Source organism: Otolemur garnettii, unplaced genomic scaffold (genome assembly GCF_000181295.1).
Source record: "Otolemur garnettii isolate 467f Iridium unplaced genomic scaffold, OtoGar3 scaffold00124, whole genome shotgun sequence".
Lineage (NCBI taxonomy): Eukaryota > Metazoa > Chordata > Mammalia > Primates > Galagidae > Otolemur > Otolemur garnettii.
This window is the reverse complement of record NW_003852519.1, coordinates 3180317-3194558: the sequence shown is the minus strand read 5'-3', so window position 1 is coordinate 3194558 and position 14242 is coordinate 3180317. Positions and strand designations below refer to the sequence as shown.

General features: G+C 37.8%; 1 protein-coding gene across 1 annotated transcript in view; it reads left to right on the top strand.

The window, feature by feature from the left end:
- The window catches only part of PLBD1 (phospholipase B domain containing 1), a 61967-nt gene extending 52807 nt beyond the window's left edge, over positions 1–9160 (top strand). The window contains exons 7-11 of the mRNA XM_003797805.3: positions 3568–3768; positions 3879–4019; positions 7770–7955; positions 8595–8701; positions 8868–9160. Of these exons, the coding sequence (XP_003797853.1) occupies positions 3568–3768; positions 3879–4019; positions 7770–7955; positions 8595–8701; positions 8868–9050 (818 nt within the window). The 3' untranslated portion in view covers positions 9051–9160. The remainder of the gene's footprint in view (positions 1–3567; positions 3769–3878; positions 4020–7769; positions 7956–8594; positions 8702–8867) is intronic.
- The last annotated feature ends 5082 nt before the right edge of the window (positions 9161–14242 follow it).

Below are 14242 nucleotides of genomic sequence, written 5' to 3'. Positions count from 1 at the left end.
AAAAAAAAAAAAAAAAAAAAAGGAAAGAAGAGTTCCCTAAGTGTCACATTCGTCTGTGTTAAGATGAAATGGCAGCCAGACATTTCAGAGCAAAACCCATAGGACAATTGAATTACTACTGCTGTATTAGCTGGCTATGGCTGCATAAAATATAACCCCCAAAACTTTATAGCTGAAAGCAATATGAGATGATTATTGCTTTTTAAGTCCACAGCTCAGCTAAGTGGTTCTTTCTACACGTCTCAGTGTGTGTGGTTGGCTATGGATTGGGTAGATAGCTCTGCTGACCTTGGATGAACTCTCTCACACATTTGGGGTTGACTGAGATGACTGGGTCCTTCCTCATGTGGTCTCTTATCTTAGAGACCAGGCCAGATTGGGCTCATTTACAGAGCAGAGACAGGGTTACAAGAGTCAGCAGATGTGTACAAGGTCTCTTGAGACCTAAACTCAGACCTGGCATATTCTGTCAGCTGAAGCAAGTTCCAAGTCCAGCCCAGATTAAGAGGTAGGATGACAGACAACCCTTGATGGAAATGCTGCAAAGTCACACTGTAGAGATTATGACCAGAAGGAAGGATAAAGAAAAGTAAGGCTATGTTCATAGTCATGACCCGTACGATGGGCCCTGAATTGCACATTAATTATATCCTCAGTCAACACAGATTCTATTCTTCTAGAAAGGCGTGTGTTTGGGTTGCATCTCTGGGCTTTGGAGCATGTGTTCACGTGCAGTGTGCAAACAGGTATATTATAAATACACTTGGTAAGCTAATAAGGGTAAACTTTTCTACTAAGCAGTAAGTCAAAATGATATCTGGGGTAGTGGTCACTGGTTTTTCTTGTGATTCAAGTGGTTTTTTTTTTAAGTATTGAAAAATATGATTTATTAAACAAATCATTTTTTTTCTTAAATTCAGCAAGAAGCTTAACTATGAGATACTATTTGCAGTCTGATGTCCACAAAACACTGGAATGTGTCACTTTGTCCTGATCTCAAACAATCTGCCTTCCAAAGCTGCTAACAGACAGATGAGAGCAAGAATATAATTTTACACAGTCAAAGAACATTTCTTTTATAAGGCAATATGTCAGAATATGTTAAACTTTGTTCTCTCTCTGGGACTTTTCTTCATTATCTTTAAACAATAGAATTAGTCTCGTTGACTATGATATTTTCAGGCCAGTTTATTTTCTTTATGCCAGAACTCGGAGTGAGCTATATTTTTTCATCTTCCAATCTCTTTCATAAAGAGTCTTGCTCTTAAAAGAAAGATCACTCCTTATTAGTTACCTGTATTATTCATTCACTTACTAAAGAACGCCTGCCCTCTTGTGTCCAGAGAAGCAACTACAGCAAAGAGTGACTTAGCAAACTGAACCATTGCAGAAACATAGCATTCTCCCCTGAAAGGATTTTTCTACCAAGGAGCTTGCCCAAGACTTGCCAAGTACTGTCACCTCAGCCCCAAAGATGAATGAATGGTCACTGAAATCCATTCCACACTCTGTCAAGCCACATACCCCATGTCCAGGCTGTGCTTTCTCTTAAAATTTCATTCAAAGGTGCCATCAGGCTTTGTAACACTTGGAGTGCGCAACTTTCTCTAATTGACATAAACCTATGGAGAGCTTAATGGTGGCCTAATATGGAGTTATTTGGACACTCCTCTCATCATGTTCCCAGTTAGAAACTTCAAGAAATTAGATTGTTGGAGCTGGATGACATCACTTCATCCCAGGTTATCAGAGGAAGGAAATAAGGAACAGGGAGGCAAAATGACAATTATCAAATTCATCACAGTCAATGCAGGGAACTAGAATACAGGCCCTCTGACTGCCAATCCATGTTACGAAGCCTTATCTTTAGCTTCAAGTGACCCCTTTATCTGACCTCACTTGTCCTATTCCACATCAGGCCTGGAGTAGACCTGCCACAGAGTGCATAGTGCTGGTGAGGTGATTTTATGTGGTATCTGGACAGTTTTGCACATTAGTGGAAATGCATTTGTTGTATTTTGGGGAAAAAACCGAAAACACTGAACTCATGTTTCCTTAGACATTATTGTATGTGAAAAGACTAAGTATTTTAAGTACAAAAGGGAATATTAAGGAAAATTAAATAATGCATACATTAAATAGCTTCATTTAGCTATTCCACATAAATGTGTGTGTACATATATCAAAATATCATATTGGATACCATAAATATATGCTATTTCTCTTACCAATTATAAATAAAAATATTAAGTAAACAGTAATTTTAGATAGATATGGCACAAATGATAGAAGTGGTATAAGAGACCAGGCACGGTGGTTCATGCCTGTAATCCTAACAATTTGGGAGGCCAAGGCAGGAAGATTGCTTATGCCTGGAGTTCAAGACTAGCCTGAGCAATGTAGTGAGATGCCCATCTCTACAAAAAAAGTTAAAAATTAAAACTTAGCTGGGTGTGGTGGCATGCACCTTTGGTCCTAGCTACTCAAGCAGCAGGAGGATCACTTAAGCCCAGGAATTCGAGGCTGCAGTGGGCTATGATTACACCACTGCACTCCAACTTGGGTGACAGAATGAGATTTTGTCTTTAAAAAAAAAAAAAGGCCTTGGGCGGCACCTGTGGCTCAAAGGAGTAGGCCCCATACACTAGAGGTGGCGGGTTCAAACCTGGCCCTGGCCAAAAACTGCAAAAAAAAAAAAAAGCCTTTTTGCTGTGATTTCACATAGTGAAAAGGGATAGCTACCCTCAGGCTTCTTTGTAAGAGTATTGATTCCATTCATAGGGATACACCCAGAGAAGTTTATACTCTTGTCCTTTCTAATTCTCCCAGTGGGTTCCTTTCTGACATTTCTTTACCACTGAGAGTTTGCCGATTACTATTAGTCACTGATGACAATATATGCTCTATTACTATTATAGCCGTGTCTGATATTCTGTCCACTGGATATGCATTCCAATATAAACCACAAAATAGGCCTTCGGAAAACTATGGCTTCATTGATTTTCCCTTGTTGCCTCCAACATTAATAAAGACATTGACCCAGATCATCGATGTCCTAGTTTCAGAACCATGTTTGCTTTTATAAATGTAGGTGTTTTTCCATGTTTAAAACTATGTAGACTCATATGAAATTGGAAAAATATAGAAAAGTAGATGGAGATGAATAAAGGCAACAATCGTCTTACTGTCCAACAACAAATATATTCTGATATCCTCCCTAATTAAAAGTTCTCCTATAAAATCCTAGCAAGTGGGGATCTATTTCTGTTTATCATTTTTGAAAACTTGGCACATTCCTGATTTGAGATATTTTGTCATCCCAAATCATAAAATAAAAAATTTTTAGTGGAGAATTCAAGAGTGGAGGTCTCCTGGCATGTGTATAAGCAATGCATGGGTAGCTAGCACAGAGGTGAGCCAAAGTGGGGAGAGGCTATTGCAGATAAAGGAAGGGTACAACTGATACTCTCTGCGAAACACATTGTGTGTGTGATGCTATGTGCTAAAAATGACAGGCCAATATACCATGCATACATATGCTTTTGTGTGTATTTGTCTTTCCTGTAGGGTTTCTGGAGTCTTTGGATGACTTTTACATTCTTAGCAGTGGTTTGATATTGCTGCAGACCACAAACAGTGTGTATAATAAAACCTTATTAAAGGAGGTGACACCTCGGTCTCTTCTGGCCTGGCAAAGGGTCCGTGTGGCCAATATGATGGCAGATGATGGTCAGACGTGGGCAGAGATCTTTTCAAGACACAACTCTGGTAAGTTATTCTGCAGAATAACTTTTCAGCATGAACATATGTTGACATTTAGGCTTGTTAACCAGTAAAACCATAGCCATGTCCTGCCTTCGTGTCTCCTGATATTTCAGGCACCTATAACAATCAGTACATGGTCCTGGACCTGAAGAGGGTAAAGCTGAACCACAGCCTTGGCAAAGGCACTCTGTACATTGTGGAGCAAATTCCTTCGTATGTAGAATATTCTGAACAAACTGATGTGCTCCGGAAAGGTACTTTCTTCATGCCATAAGTCAAGAGGACTAATGTGTGTGTGTATACACAGCAGGGGAATGCATGTTTTGTGAGTATATGGTTGGGGTAGAAAGATGGGAATGCCACAGCTAGTTACACTGCAAAGAATTACCAGATTTAGCATGGCATTAAATCTACGTCCTAAACTCTTAATGAGACAATGTGCAGATTAGGACACAAGTCAGGCATTCATGACTCTGTGACTTCTCATGGGATAAAAATTTAGGTTCAACACAATACTTATGGAGTGATACTCTGGCCTGGGGGTTGGCAAAGCAAGGACACAAAATCCCTACCCTCTAGAGCTCAGTAGGGAAGCAAAGCAGCCTTTAGAACCCAAGATGGGAAGAGCCGTAATAAGGCTGGGCACAACAAGCAGGGTGGTGAGACTAGAGAGGGCAGCATTGTTAGTGGCAGGGATTGGAGAAGGCCGTTCTAGAGTTAAGGACATAGTCCAGACATTGGAAGCCAGAAGTTTCACTGCCTTGATTCAAATCACAACTCCTTAAACATCTCAGGCAAATTACCCAATCTCTCCAAGTCTCACTTTCTTCATCTGTAAAACAGAACATTCATGGTGCAGGTCCAGAATCACTTATTTGTAATTTTGAAATCCTAAAACTCTAAAACCAAACATTTTTGTCTTGTTTTGATCCTTCCTAGCTCAGTTGACAGCAAAAATGCCCACAAACCTACCAGTATCTTTTTATTCTTTATTTCTTCTTAGGCCAGTTATACTTTAGGCTACAGAAATATCAGTATCTTTTATTATGAGGTGTTCCCCTAAGAGTGTAGTGTTATATAATATATGCATCCCATTGCTGTTCCAAAATCTAAGAAACCCTAAATACTGAAACTCATCTGGACCCCCAAGAACTTTTGGACGTGGGAGTGTGGACCTTTACAATTTCATGGGGTGGTCTTGAGAATTACCTGGGGGTAAGTGGTAAGAGAAAATGTCAGCCTTAAAAATCCTCCTAAGTGATTTAGCCTTTATCCTTTAGAAAATGGGAGTTATTCACAAGAGAGAATAAATTGGAGGTAGAGAAGAAGAAGAATAGTTAAGATTATTGTAATAGATCAGGTGATAGATAAGTAGGAACAGAATCAAGAGAAAAGTGTGGGTTCTAGGGATCTGATCCTGGTCCTTAGTTTCCCAGCTTGCCAAATCGGTTTTGTACTGACACCTGGGGTGGCCCATCTCAATGGAGAATAGCTCACACGAACTAAATGCACATAAGACTTAAGCATAAAACAGAATTTTTTATTGTGGAAGTTTCAACTGCTGAGCAGTTCATGTACTGCCAAGCCGCAAACCTACTTTTCTTTTCTTGAAGGAAAAAAAGCCACATTAGTAGGTGGTTGCTTGATTAGCACAATTCAAAACTGAGGGTCTAGCTGTGCTTCCAGCTCCTCAGAGCTTGATAATAGTGCTTCATGAAAGACGTTTGCTAGGCTTTTCTTCTTGGGACTGTCACTGATAACAGAATTGTGGCTTTAGGTTCTTTGCAATTCCATTCCTAGATCCATGAAACTACTTTAAGATTAAAAAGAGCTAATCTGTCTGTATTTTATTGGGATCTTTAATTTTTTTTTTTTTTTTTGCCAGAAGATGAACAGAGAATTAAATTCATTGAGTATCTAGTATCTACTGTATTCTAGACACTCTTCTGGAACTTTACTTCTGTTCTCGTTTCATATCCCATTTAATACACTATCAAATAAGTTATATTGTTACTATTTTACCGTGAGGAGAGAAAGACTCAGAAAGAAATGTGTGTTTTTCCCAAATAAATAACTGATGTCATGTAGCCATTTTTTTAAAAAGTCCCCCCAAATCTCCTAGCATTTGGAAGCAGCTGAGATACAGTGATGAAAGCCTTTGATGTCTTTAGTCAGAAGGCTTGTGTTTGTATTCAGTGTCTCACCAAGTTTTGTGAGTCAATGAAGGCATTTAACCTCTTTGAAATTCTGTTTCTTTTTTTAAAAGGAGGAATGATAGATAATACACATTATCAGGTTGCTGTGAAATTAAACAAGTTGCTATATTTTATAAATCATGAAGCTCCATGAAAATGCGATCTATAAAGCAGCCATTTTTATTAATCATTTGAGCCGTTCTCATGAAATAAAATATAATAGTTAATACTCATCTAATGTTCACCAACTGTTAGACACTGTCATAAGAACCCATCTGATTGTACTCATTTACTGTTCACAATAGTCCTTGTAAAGTAAGTACTGCCATTCCTCACATTATAAAAATGAAGAAACTAAGGCACAGAGAGGTTAAGTAATTTGTCTAAGGTCACATACCTAATAATAACCAGGCTTCAAATCCAGGCAGTCATAATTCTCAAGTCCATATAACCTAGGTGTGTTTTAGCAACAAATTTGTTTTTAACACCATAATTTCAATGTCATTCTTATCTCAATTCTTCCACAGTTCTGGCTCTGTGTCCCAGAACTAGCAAGGTGGAAAGTCTTGTGATTTGCTTTTTTCCCCTCAATAACCTCACCCTGAGTAAGAGAAGCAGTAAAAAGGAGGAAGCCAGACAAAGGCCAGGAGAAGAGTGTGGAGGTGGGATGTCATTCCCTGAATGGCGGAGATATCCCTATGTTGACTGACTATACAGGCAATAACTCAGGCTTATGTAATCTGGGATATTTCCAGATTATCTGGAATGCTGCTTTTACTAGAGCTGTGTCTCGTGTTTGTTTAGTGGCTGCTGGGCTGTGTGGCCTTGGCACACCATGAGGCTCTGAATGAAACTGAGCCTTTATAAATGCTTTAAGAGTGTAAGCAGTTAAACCTACTAGAACCATTGAGATCATTCCCAAGCCTCTGACACTGCGGATTTCCCCACCCCATCCCTTCACAAAGTGGGGGAGGAGGATGAGGTAACCTGCCTACAACCTAGTTATTTAGCCCTTAGCCGAGAAGTTAGGTCTTCTGGATTCCCAGTGCTGTGTTGTTCCATTATCCCAAGATCAGTACCCGGCACCTTCCTTTTTTAGGGCCACAGTGTGGGCTATCTTTTGGCGTTTTCAGTAACCAAATCCACTTAGTGAGGTCCCCAGACTGCTTTGCATCATACTTGATTTTGCTGTATAGAAAATAAAGCTATTTTCTGGTTTGCAAAATGTTTTAAGAATTTGGGGTAAAAATCAAAGAATTCTATTGCTCTTCTTTCCCTAGTGAAATAACCAAGAAGTAGGCTCGGTGCCTGTAGCTCAGTGGTTATGGCACCAGCCACATATGCTAAGGCTGGAGGGTTCTAACCTGGCCCAGGCCTGCTAAAACGACGACAACTGCAACAAAAAATAGCTAGGTGTTGTGGCAGGCACCTATAGTCCTAGTTACTTGGGAGGCTGAGGCAAGAGAATCGCTTAAGCCCAAGAGTTGGAGGTTATTGTGAGCTGTGATGCCATTGTGCTCTACCGAGGACGACATAGTGAGACTCTAAATAAATAAATAAATAAATAAATAAATAAAATTTTTTCAAAAAAGAAATAACCTTAGAAGTATACCAATTCAGGAAATTTAAAATGCTTAGTTTGACTGTCAGGGTTCACATTCAAAGCTTTATTTTCTAGATAATCACTTTGTAATTAAACACCTGTGCCAATTTTGAAATTAAAATATCATCCTTAACTTCTTTGTTTCCTCTCTTTTCTGCCTCCCATCCTACCAATCTCTCCCCTCTTTGCCTTTCATTCCAAATCAGGATATTGGCCCTCCTACAACATACCTTTCCATGAAAAAATCTACAACTGGAGTGGCTATCCATTGTTAGTTCAGAAGTTGGGTTTGGACTACTCTTATGATTTAGCTCCACGAGCCAAAATCTTCCGGCGTGACCAAGGGAAAGTGACTGATATGGCATCTATGAAATATATCATGCGATACAACAGTACGTAGCACATTTCTCAAGAATCATTCTTCAAAACTCCTTTTCTTCCCCATGGATAAAGAATCCATGTAAGTTTATCATCTCTGTACTAGAAGGCATTATAAGAAGTTACTGGAATTAAGTATTTAGTATTCAACTAATACATATCTTATACTGGACAAGTACAATTTTGGCCTCCTTTATAAAATGACAGAGAAACGTTTATGGATTTTTTAATTGAAAAAATTACCTGTAAAACACAGAAGAAATGATCTAGAGGCACACCCTCCCCCCGCCCCAATTACACAGGTTTCCTTCCAAGGATAAAGGCAGCAAATAAATCAGAAATTATCCATAAATAATGCTTTGTTTTTGATGAACAACATCAAAGTCAAATTTGTTATTTTTTTTGTTGGAAACATCCACTCTTCACTGTGCAAGGTTCCTGAGGGCAGGCTGGGCCCTGGGGCACAGGACTTGCAGTGGCTCCTTCCTAACAAGCCAAGACAGACGTCTGTATCTGGAAGCAGGCTGGGCTGAGGAGGCTGGTGGGGGTACACTTCCTGATTATCTATGCTTTAATGAGTCCAAAAACCTTGCTGTGAATAAGTGTGTTGTAGAATAGCCAATAATCACTATTTTCCCATCACTGTTTCTTAGATTACAAGCAAGATCCTTACAGTAAGGGTGATCCCTGCAATACCATCTGTTGCCGTGAGGACCTGAATGCACCTAACCCAAGTCCCGGAGGGTGTTATGACACAAAGGTAACTTGTAAAGATATGTGGAAGCTTGCAAAAAAAAAAAATTCTTTTTAAAGAGGCTTAATATTGTGACTTGGGAAAGAGAAAGGGGAGGAGGGGGCAGTCATGGATTTAGTCAAGTATTTTTCCAAATGATTTTCTAAAATGTCCCACTCTTCTCTTTTTCCAGGTGGCAGATATCTACCTAGCATCTCAGTACACAGCCTATGCCATTAGTGGTCCCACAGTACAAGGCGGCCTCCCTGTTTTTCACTGGCACCGTTTCAACAAAACTCTCCATCATGGCATGCCAGAGGCTTATAACTTTGATTTTATTACCATGAAGCCAGTTTTGAAACTTGACATAAAATGAGGGAGGGAGATAAGGGAATAGAAGGGGATTAAGGCTGCAAGTAAAATACCAAAGCTATGTTTTTTCCATTAGAAATACTCTTAATATAATAAATCCATTTGTCTCTTTCATTTTCCACTGATTTTAACAGAAAGTATTCACTATGGGTGTAGCACTATAGAAGAAATATCATGTATGATGAACAGAAGTACCTAGGCTTTAACATACAAGCTAATATACAAAAGGGTATAGCAGAAACTGCTCCTTTATTCACCAAAATCCATATTCTCTTTTTAAGCTTGTACATACTAACCACATATCCCAGCATCCCTTAGGTAGTTGTGCCATGTGACAGTTCTAGGCAATGGAACCTGAATTAAGTGACACATCCAGGCCCCACCCCATAAGAACTTGCACCGCTCTGTGCTCTTCCCCCTTACCCTGGGGATACATACTAATAATAAAGCCTTAGAGGATGGGAGCTGTTTTCAAAGGAATCTCTTAGCAGTTGAGTCTTTGTGTGATACAGGCCAGGCACATAATACAGTCAACTTCACTGTTGTCTCCCATTAGCTAAAAGTACCCATCCAATCTATCAAAAATTCTGCCTAGCAACTTTCTTTCAAAGCCAGAGAGTTATATGTGGTTTGAAAGCCATGGAATTATACAGTATAATGGGTGATTCTTTTTCTTTTTATTTTTTTACTTACATTTACTAGTTTATTATAAAGGCTACAACTCAGGATCATCAAAAGAAGAGAAGCACAGGGAAAGTTGTGTGGGAAAGTGGTGCAGAGCTTCCATGTCCTCTCCCGGGGCACCACCTTCCCAGCACCTATCATGGGTGATTCTAAACAAGCTGGGAGATTCTCAAATAAAAAAAACACAAGGGCCATGAATATTCAGAATGAATCAGAGTACTCAGAATGTTATAAATCCAGTAGTTTTATTTCAAAGTATAAATTTCAGGCTTGCTGGACAAAACTCCACTACAGTTAACACTTATACAGACATCACTCTACTGTACATTTAAAAAAGAAAGAACCCCCCCCCACAAAAACCTTCAAAACGTAATAAAAATAGGGCAACCTGCTATAGCCCAGTTTATATTAGACATTAGGAAGGTCTTACATTGCCTTATTATTTACACTTGAACTGCAATAAACAAAAATCAGGGTGCAAATTTCCTACAAAGGATTTACTTTTATATTTAATTTTGAAATGGTTGGTTGAGAAAATACTAAAGCCAGGATTCCCAAAGGTGTTTGATTGCCCAGTTACCTTATTTGCCGAAACAAACAAAAAAAGACAGCGCTTAAATATAAATGAGTACTTAGCTGCCTCTACAAATAAAAAACTAAAGAAAACTTATTTCAACATGATAAAATTATTTGAAGACAAGAAGACAAAACCTATTTATATAATTTTACTCTTCCTCATTGGCTGGCTCAAAGGGATGAATGAGTTTTATGAATTAGATAAACCTGCCATGCTAATAAACACCTCACAAGAATTACTCTGATTTGTGTGTGTTCCCCAAACCTAAAAGAGAAAAAAGGCATCTGTCCAGTGAATAGTAAGGAAGGTAGATCGTACACTGGTTTTAGACAGACTTATCTGCAGTACAGTATCCTAATACTGGGACATGGCTTTTCCAGAAATTAGAATAAAACAGGCCAACCACAGATCAGTGATAAAATAACACACACAAAAAATCATAGGATACTGAAATGGCCCAAGAAGGAAAGTCAAGGAGAACACTTGGAAGGTCTCTGCAGTACCCTACTGTGCTAAGATCACAGTACATAAAAGTGAAGAGATGAGGCATTACTTTTGCTGACCTTGTACGGTACTGGAAAGCTCATGGAACAAGATAAATGCATATCATGCAATATTAACACTTAACCTTGATGCATAAATGAGAATCTGGAGAATATTTAAAGTAAAAGAAAAACTAAGTTAACACTTATCCAACACAGTAAAAGAACTGTAAGGTACAGCCTGCCTAGGAGTTCTATAGACAGATGCATCCAAGATTATAATCTCTTGGTTTAAGGTCATTTTTTTCAAAATATTTATTATCTGCCAGTGGGGATAGGGTAGTGAGGAATACCTCTCTGTGAGGCAAATGGTATCTCAATAAATTTTTACTTTTCAAGGAAGAAAGTTCTCTATTTTTCTCATAAACTTATATACTATGTTAAATAGTACACAGTACTCTGCATATTTAAAAAAATGAGTCCAGAGAAATAGAGAGATATAGTTACCTCATAAAGTTAACTGTTAACAAAACATGTTGTCTTTGTATGGAAATTTATAAATTGCCTGGCCAGAACACGATTTAAAAGAGGCTTACACTTAAAACAGGGTGAAAATTATTCTGACAAAGTGCAAAGTAACACCCTTACCATTAAATGTCACATAAATATTCTACATTTCAGATTAAAATATCAGAGATTTCCAGGAATTTCAATAAGGCAATACCTTAGTATTGTCAGACAAAATGTAGCAAACGTGCATTCCCAAAATGGGATAATCAAGCATAGTTGTAAGACTTTGTGAAAAGATAACATAAAATTTTTTAAAAGGTAACCATGGAGTGTAAACTGCTACTAAAACATCTCTTATCAGGAGCTATTTCTAGTTAAGTCCTCCATCCTCTGTTGCCAAAGAAACAACCAAACAAAAAGTCAGCATTCATCAATATTCAAACCTGCTCCAAATGAAAGCCTAGCATTCAAACCTAACATGTTCGCTAAATCCAGTACAGCTGGTGTCCGTAAGTCCCACAGCAGGCTAAGGTGAGGAGATCATCTTATAATTTTTCCTTAAGTATTTATAATCTCTCTTTGTACCTTCCTTCTACCATCTGAAATAAGATATTTTAAGTAATTATTTTACTGTAGTATAAAATCTTTTTTGGGGGTTATGATTTGAGACTTTATCTTTCTTCCTTTGACAGAAAATATAATATAGACTAAAAGAAATATTTTCCTTATACTGGGCATTCTTCACCTGATTATATGATGCTATGAAAGCTTTTCAGAAAAGATTAGTAAATATGAATAAAGATGTTTACCAAGGGAAACTTTATAAGCTAGCTAAGTAAAATGTTAGCATGTAGCCATAAAAGAGCCAATAAAGAATCACTTGAACATGGGGCTTCAATTCTGTGGACAGGAATAACCCTGAATACATAAAACTGAACTACTGCAAGTAAAAACATATATATATACACATGCAGATTTACACAGGTGTTCATACAGAGAAAATTACTGATTCCTTCCTTGTGAAATGTTCACTTATGTGACATTGGCAACTTCTTCACCATCAACATTAGTCCTAAAATGAGTAATATGGACATAGTTGATTAGAAAATGTGATTCAGGGGCTGGGTGCTGTGATTCACGCCTATAATACCAGCACTTGGGAAGCTGAGGTGGGTGGATTGCCTGAGCTCACAGGTTTGAGACAAGCCTGAGTCAGAGTGAGACCTCGTCTCTAAAAATAGACGGGCAAAAAAAATAGCCAGGCATTGTGGCAGGTGCCTATAGCCCTAGCTACTTGGGAAGCTGAGGCAAGAGAATTGCTTACGCCCAGGAGTTTGAGATTGCTGTGAGCTATGACACCACGGCATTCTACCAAGGGTGACAAAATGAAACTGTCAAAAAAAAGAAAGAAAGAAAAAAGAAAAAAATTGACTCACGGAAAACTAATTCTCATTGTGGTTTCATTTTCTGAGAGTGAAAGAAAGATTTGGATCATTTACATTATGGCAGTCTGTAGGCTTTATTCAACACCATTCAAACCTAAGATGACAGTACAGCAGAAAAGTCTCTAAAAAGAGTTTCTGACAACTAGAATACTTCCTATTATATGCCAAAATGGCATATAACAAAAGGGAAAAGCTCTCTCTAGCAATTCTAAGAAAATAAATAATTATTTTGAGAAGGAAGTATTATAAGAGAAGATAACTAGAAAGTTTCACAAACTCCATGAATTCCTTTCAAAATATTTCCAATCATGTCCTCATTCCTAAAACAATGCAGCCCCAGCCCTCCAGACCTAAACTATCTACACTCAGAACACCTGACACCAGTGTTGCTGGTCCTCATATTGAAAATCCATGACCTAAGCTGACTTTTATTAACTTTGAAGAGAAATGGAGATACACAGGAACTTGTATCTGATTGTTACATAAAATGACTGTGAGAACAGACTTTAAATTCAATCCAAAGCAGACAAAGCCTAAATCAGACTCAACTTGGCACCATGAAAAACAAAGTTAAAGGTTAAAACAGGAAGGATGATGTGAGAGTAAAGAAGAAATGAAGCTTTCTCCTTGATCTTCTAGCTCACTCTATTTTGTGAATTTTATAATTTACTTCCTTTGAATGAATACTAAGGAATTCGTTTTGGGTGATTAAATCAAATACAATTGCTTTCACAGTCTCTAACAGTGTGCAACATGAATACTAAAACATATTTAAAGGAAAATTTTCTTACACAAGGTGGTTTTCTCTTGGTCCAGTTTATACAGTCATTTATAGTGACTAAAAATAAAAGCATCTATATTCTTAGAAGAAAATAGGAAGTCAAATTTTTGGAGTTAAGTGTAATGATGCCACAGATGGAAAAAATGTATATATATACGTATATACATACATATCACATAGATATGTATGTATGAATATATGCATGCCTCTGTCGAAAAATTACTTGGGGGTGTGCTATGGTAGGGAAACAGTGAAATGCTAAAAGGGAAGAGTAAACAACAACGAACATATGACCATGTTTATTTTTGCAGTTAATTTTTAAGGCACAAAATAAATGTAAAAGCCAGATTAGAAAGTGAGGGAGCCATTGCAGATTTTTTTTTTCACCTAACTGACAAGCCAAAAGAAGAAACAAAAGATGAATAAATCCTTTCCTGTGTTCAAACTAACCTATTTTAAACTACCTAGCCATTTTGCTTTTTATTTCTTTGGGTATTGTTTAGGTTCAGTTTAAATCACTTAACTATGATCTTACAGATCCCTTAGAAGCAGAATCATGCCAGTTATATATCTTATATCCTTTGATGAACTTCATACGGAAAGAGATAAATTTGAGAATAAAACTGGGAGATTCCAATGCAATAACACATAAATAGGGAAAAACCACACAAACACCCACACATATTCCCCAGCCTCAAAAGTAAAATAAGGTAAACA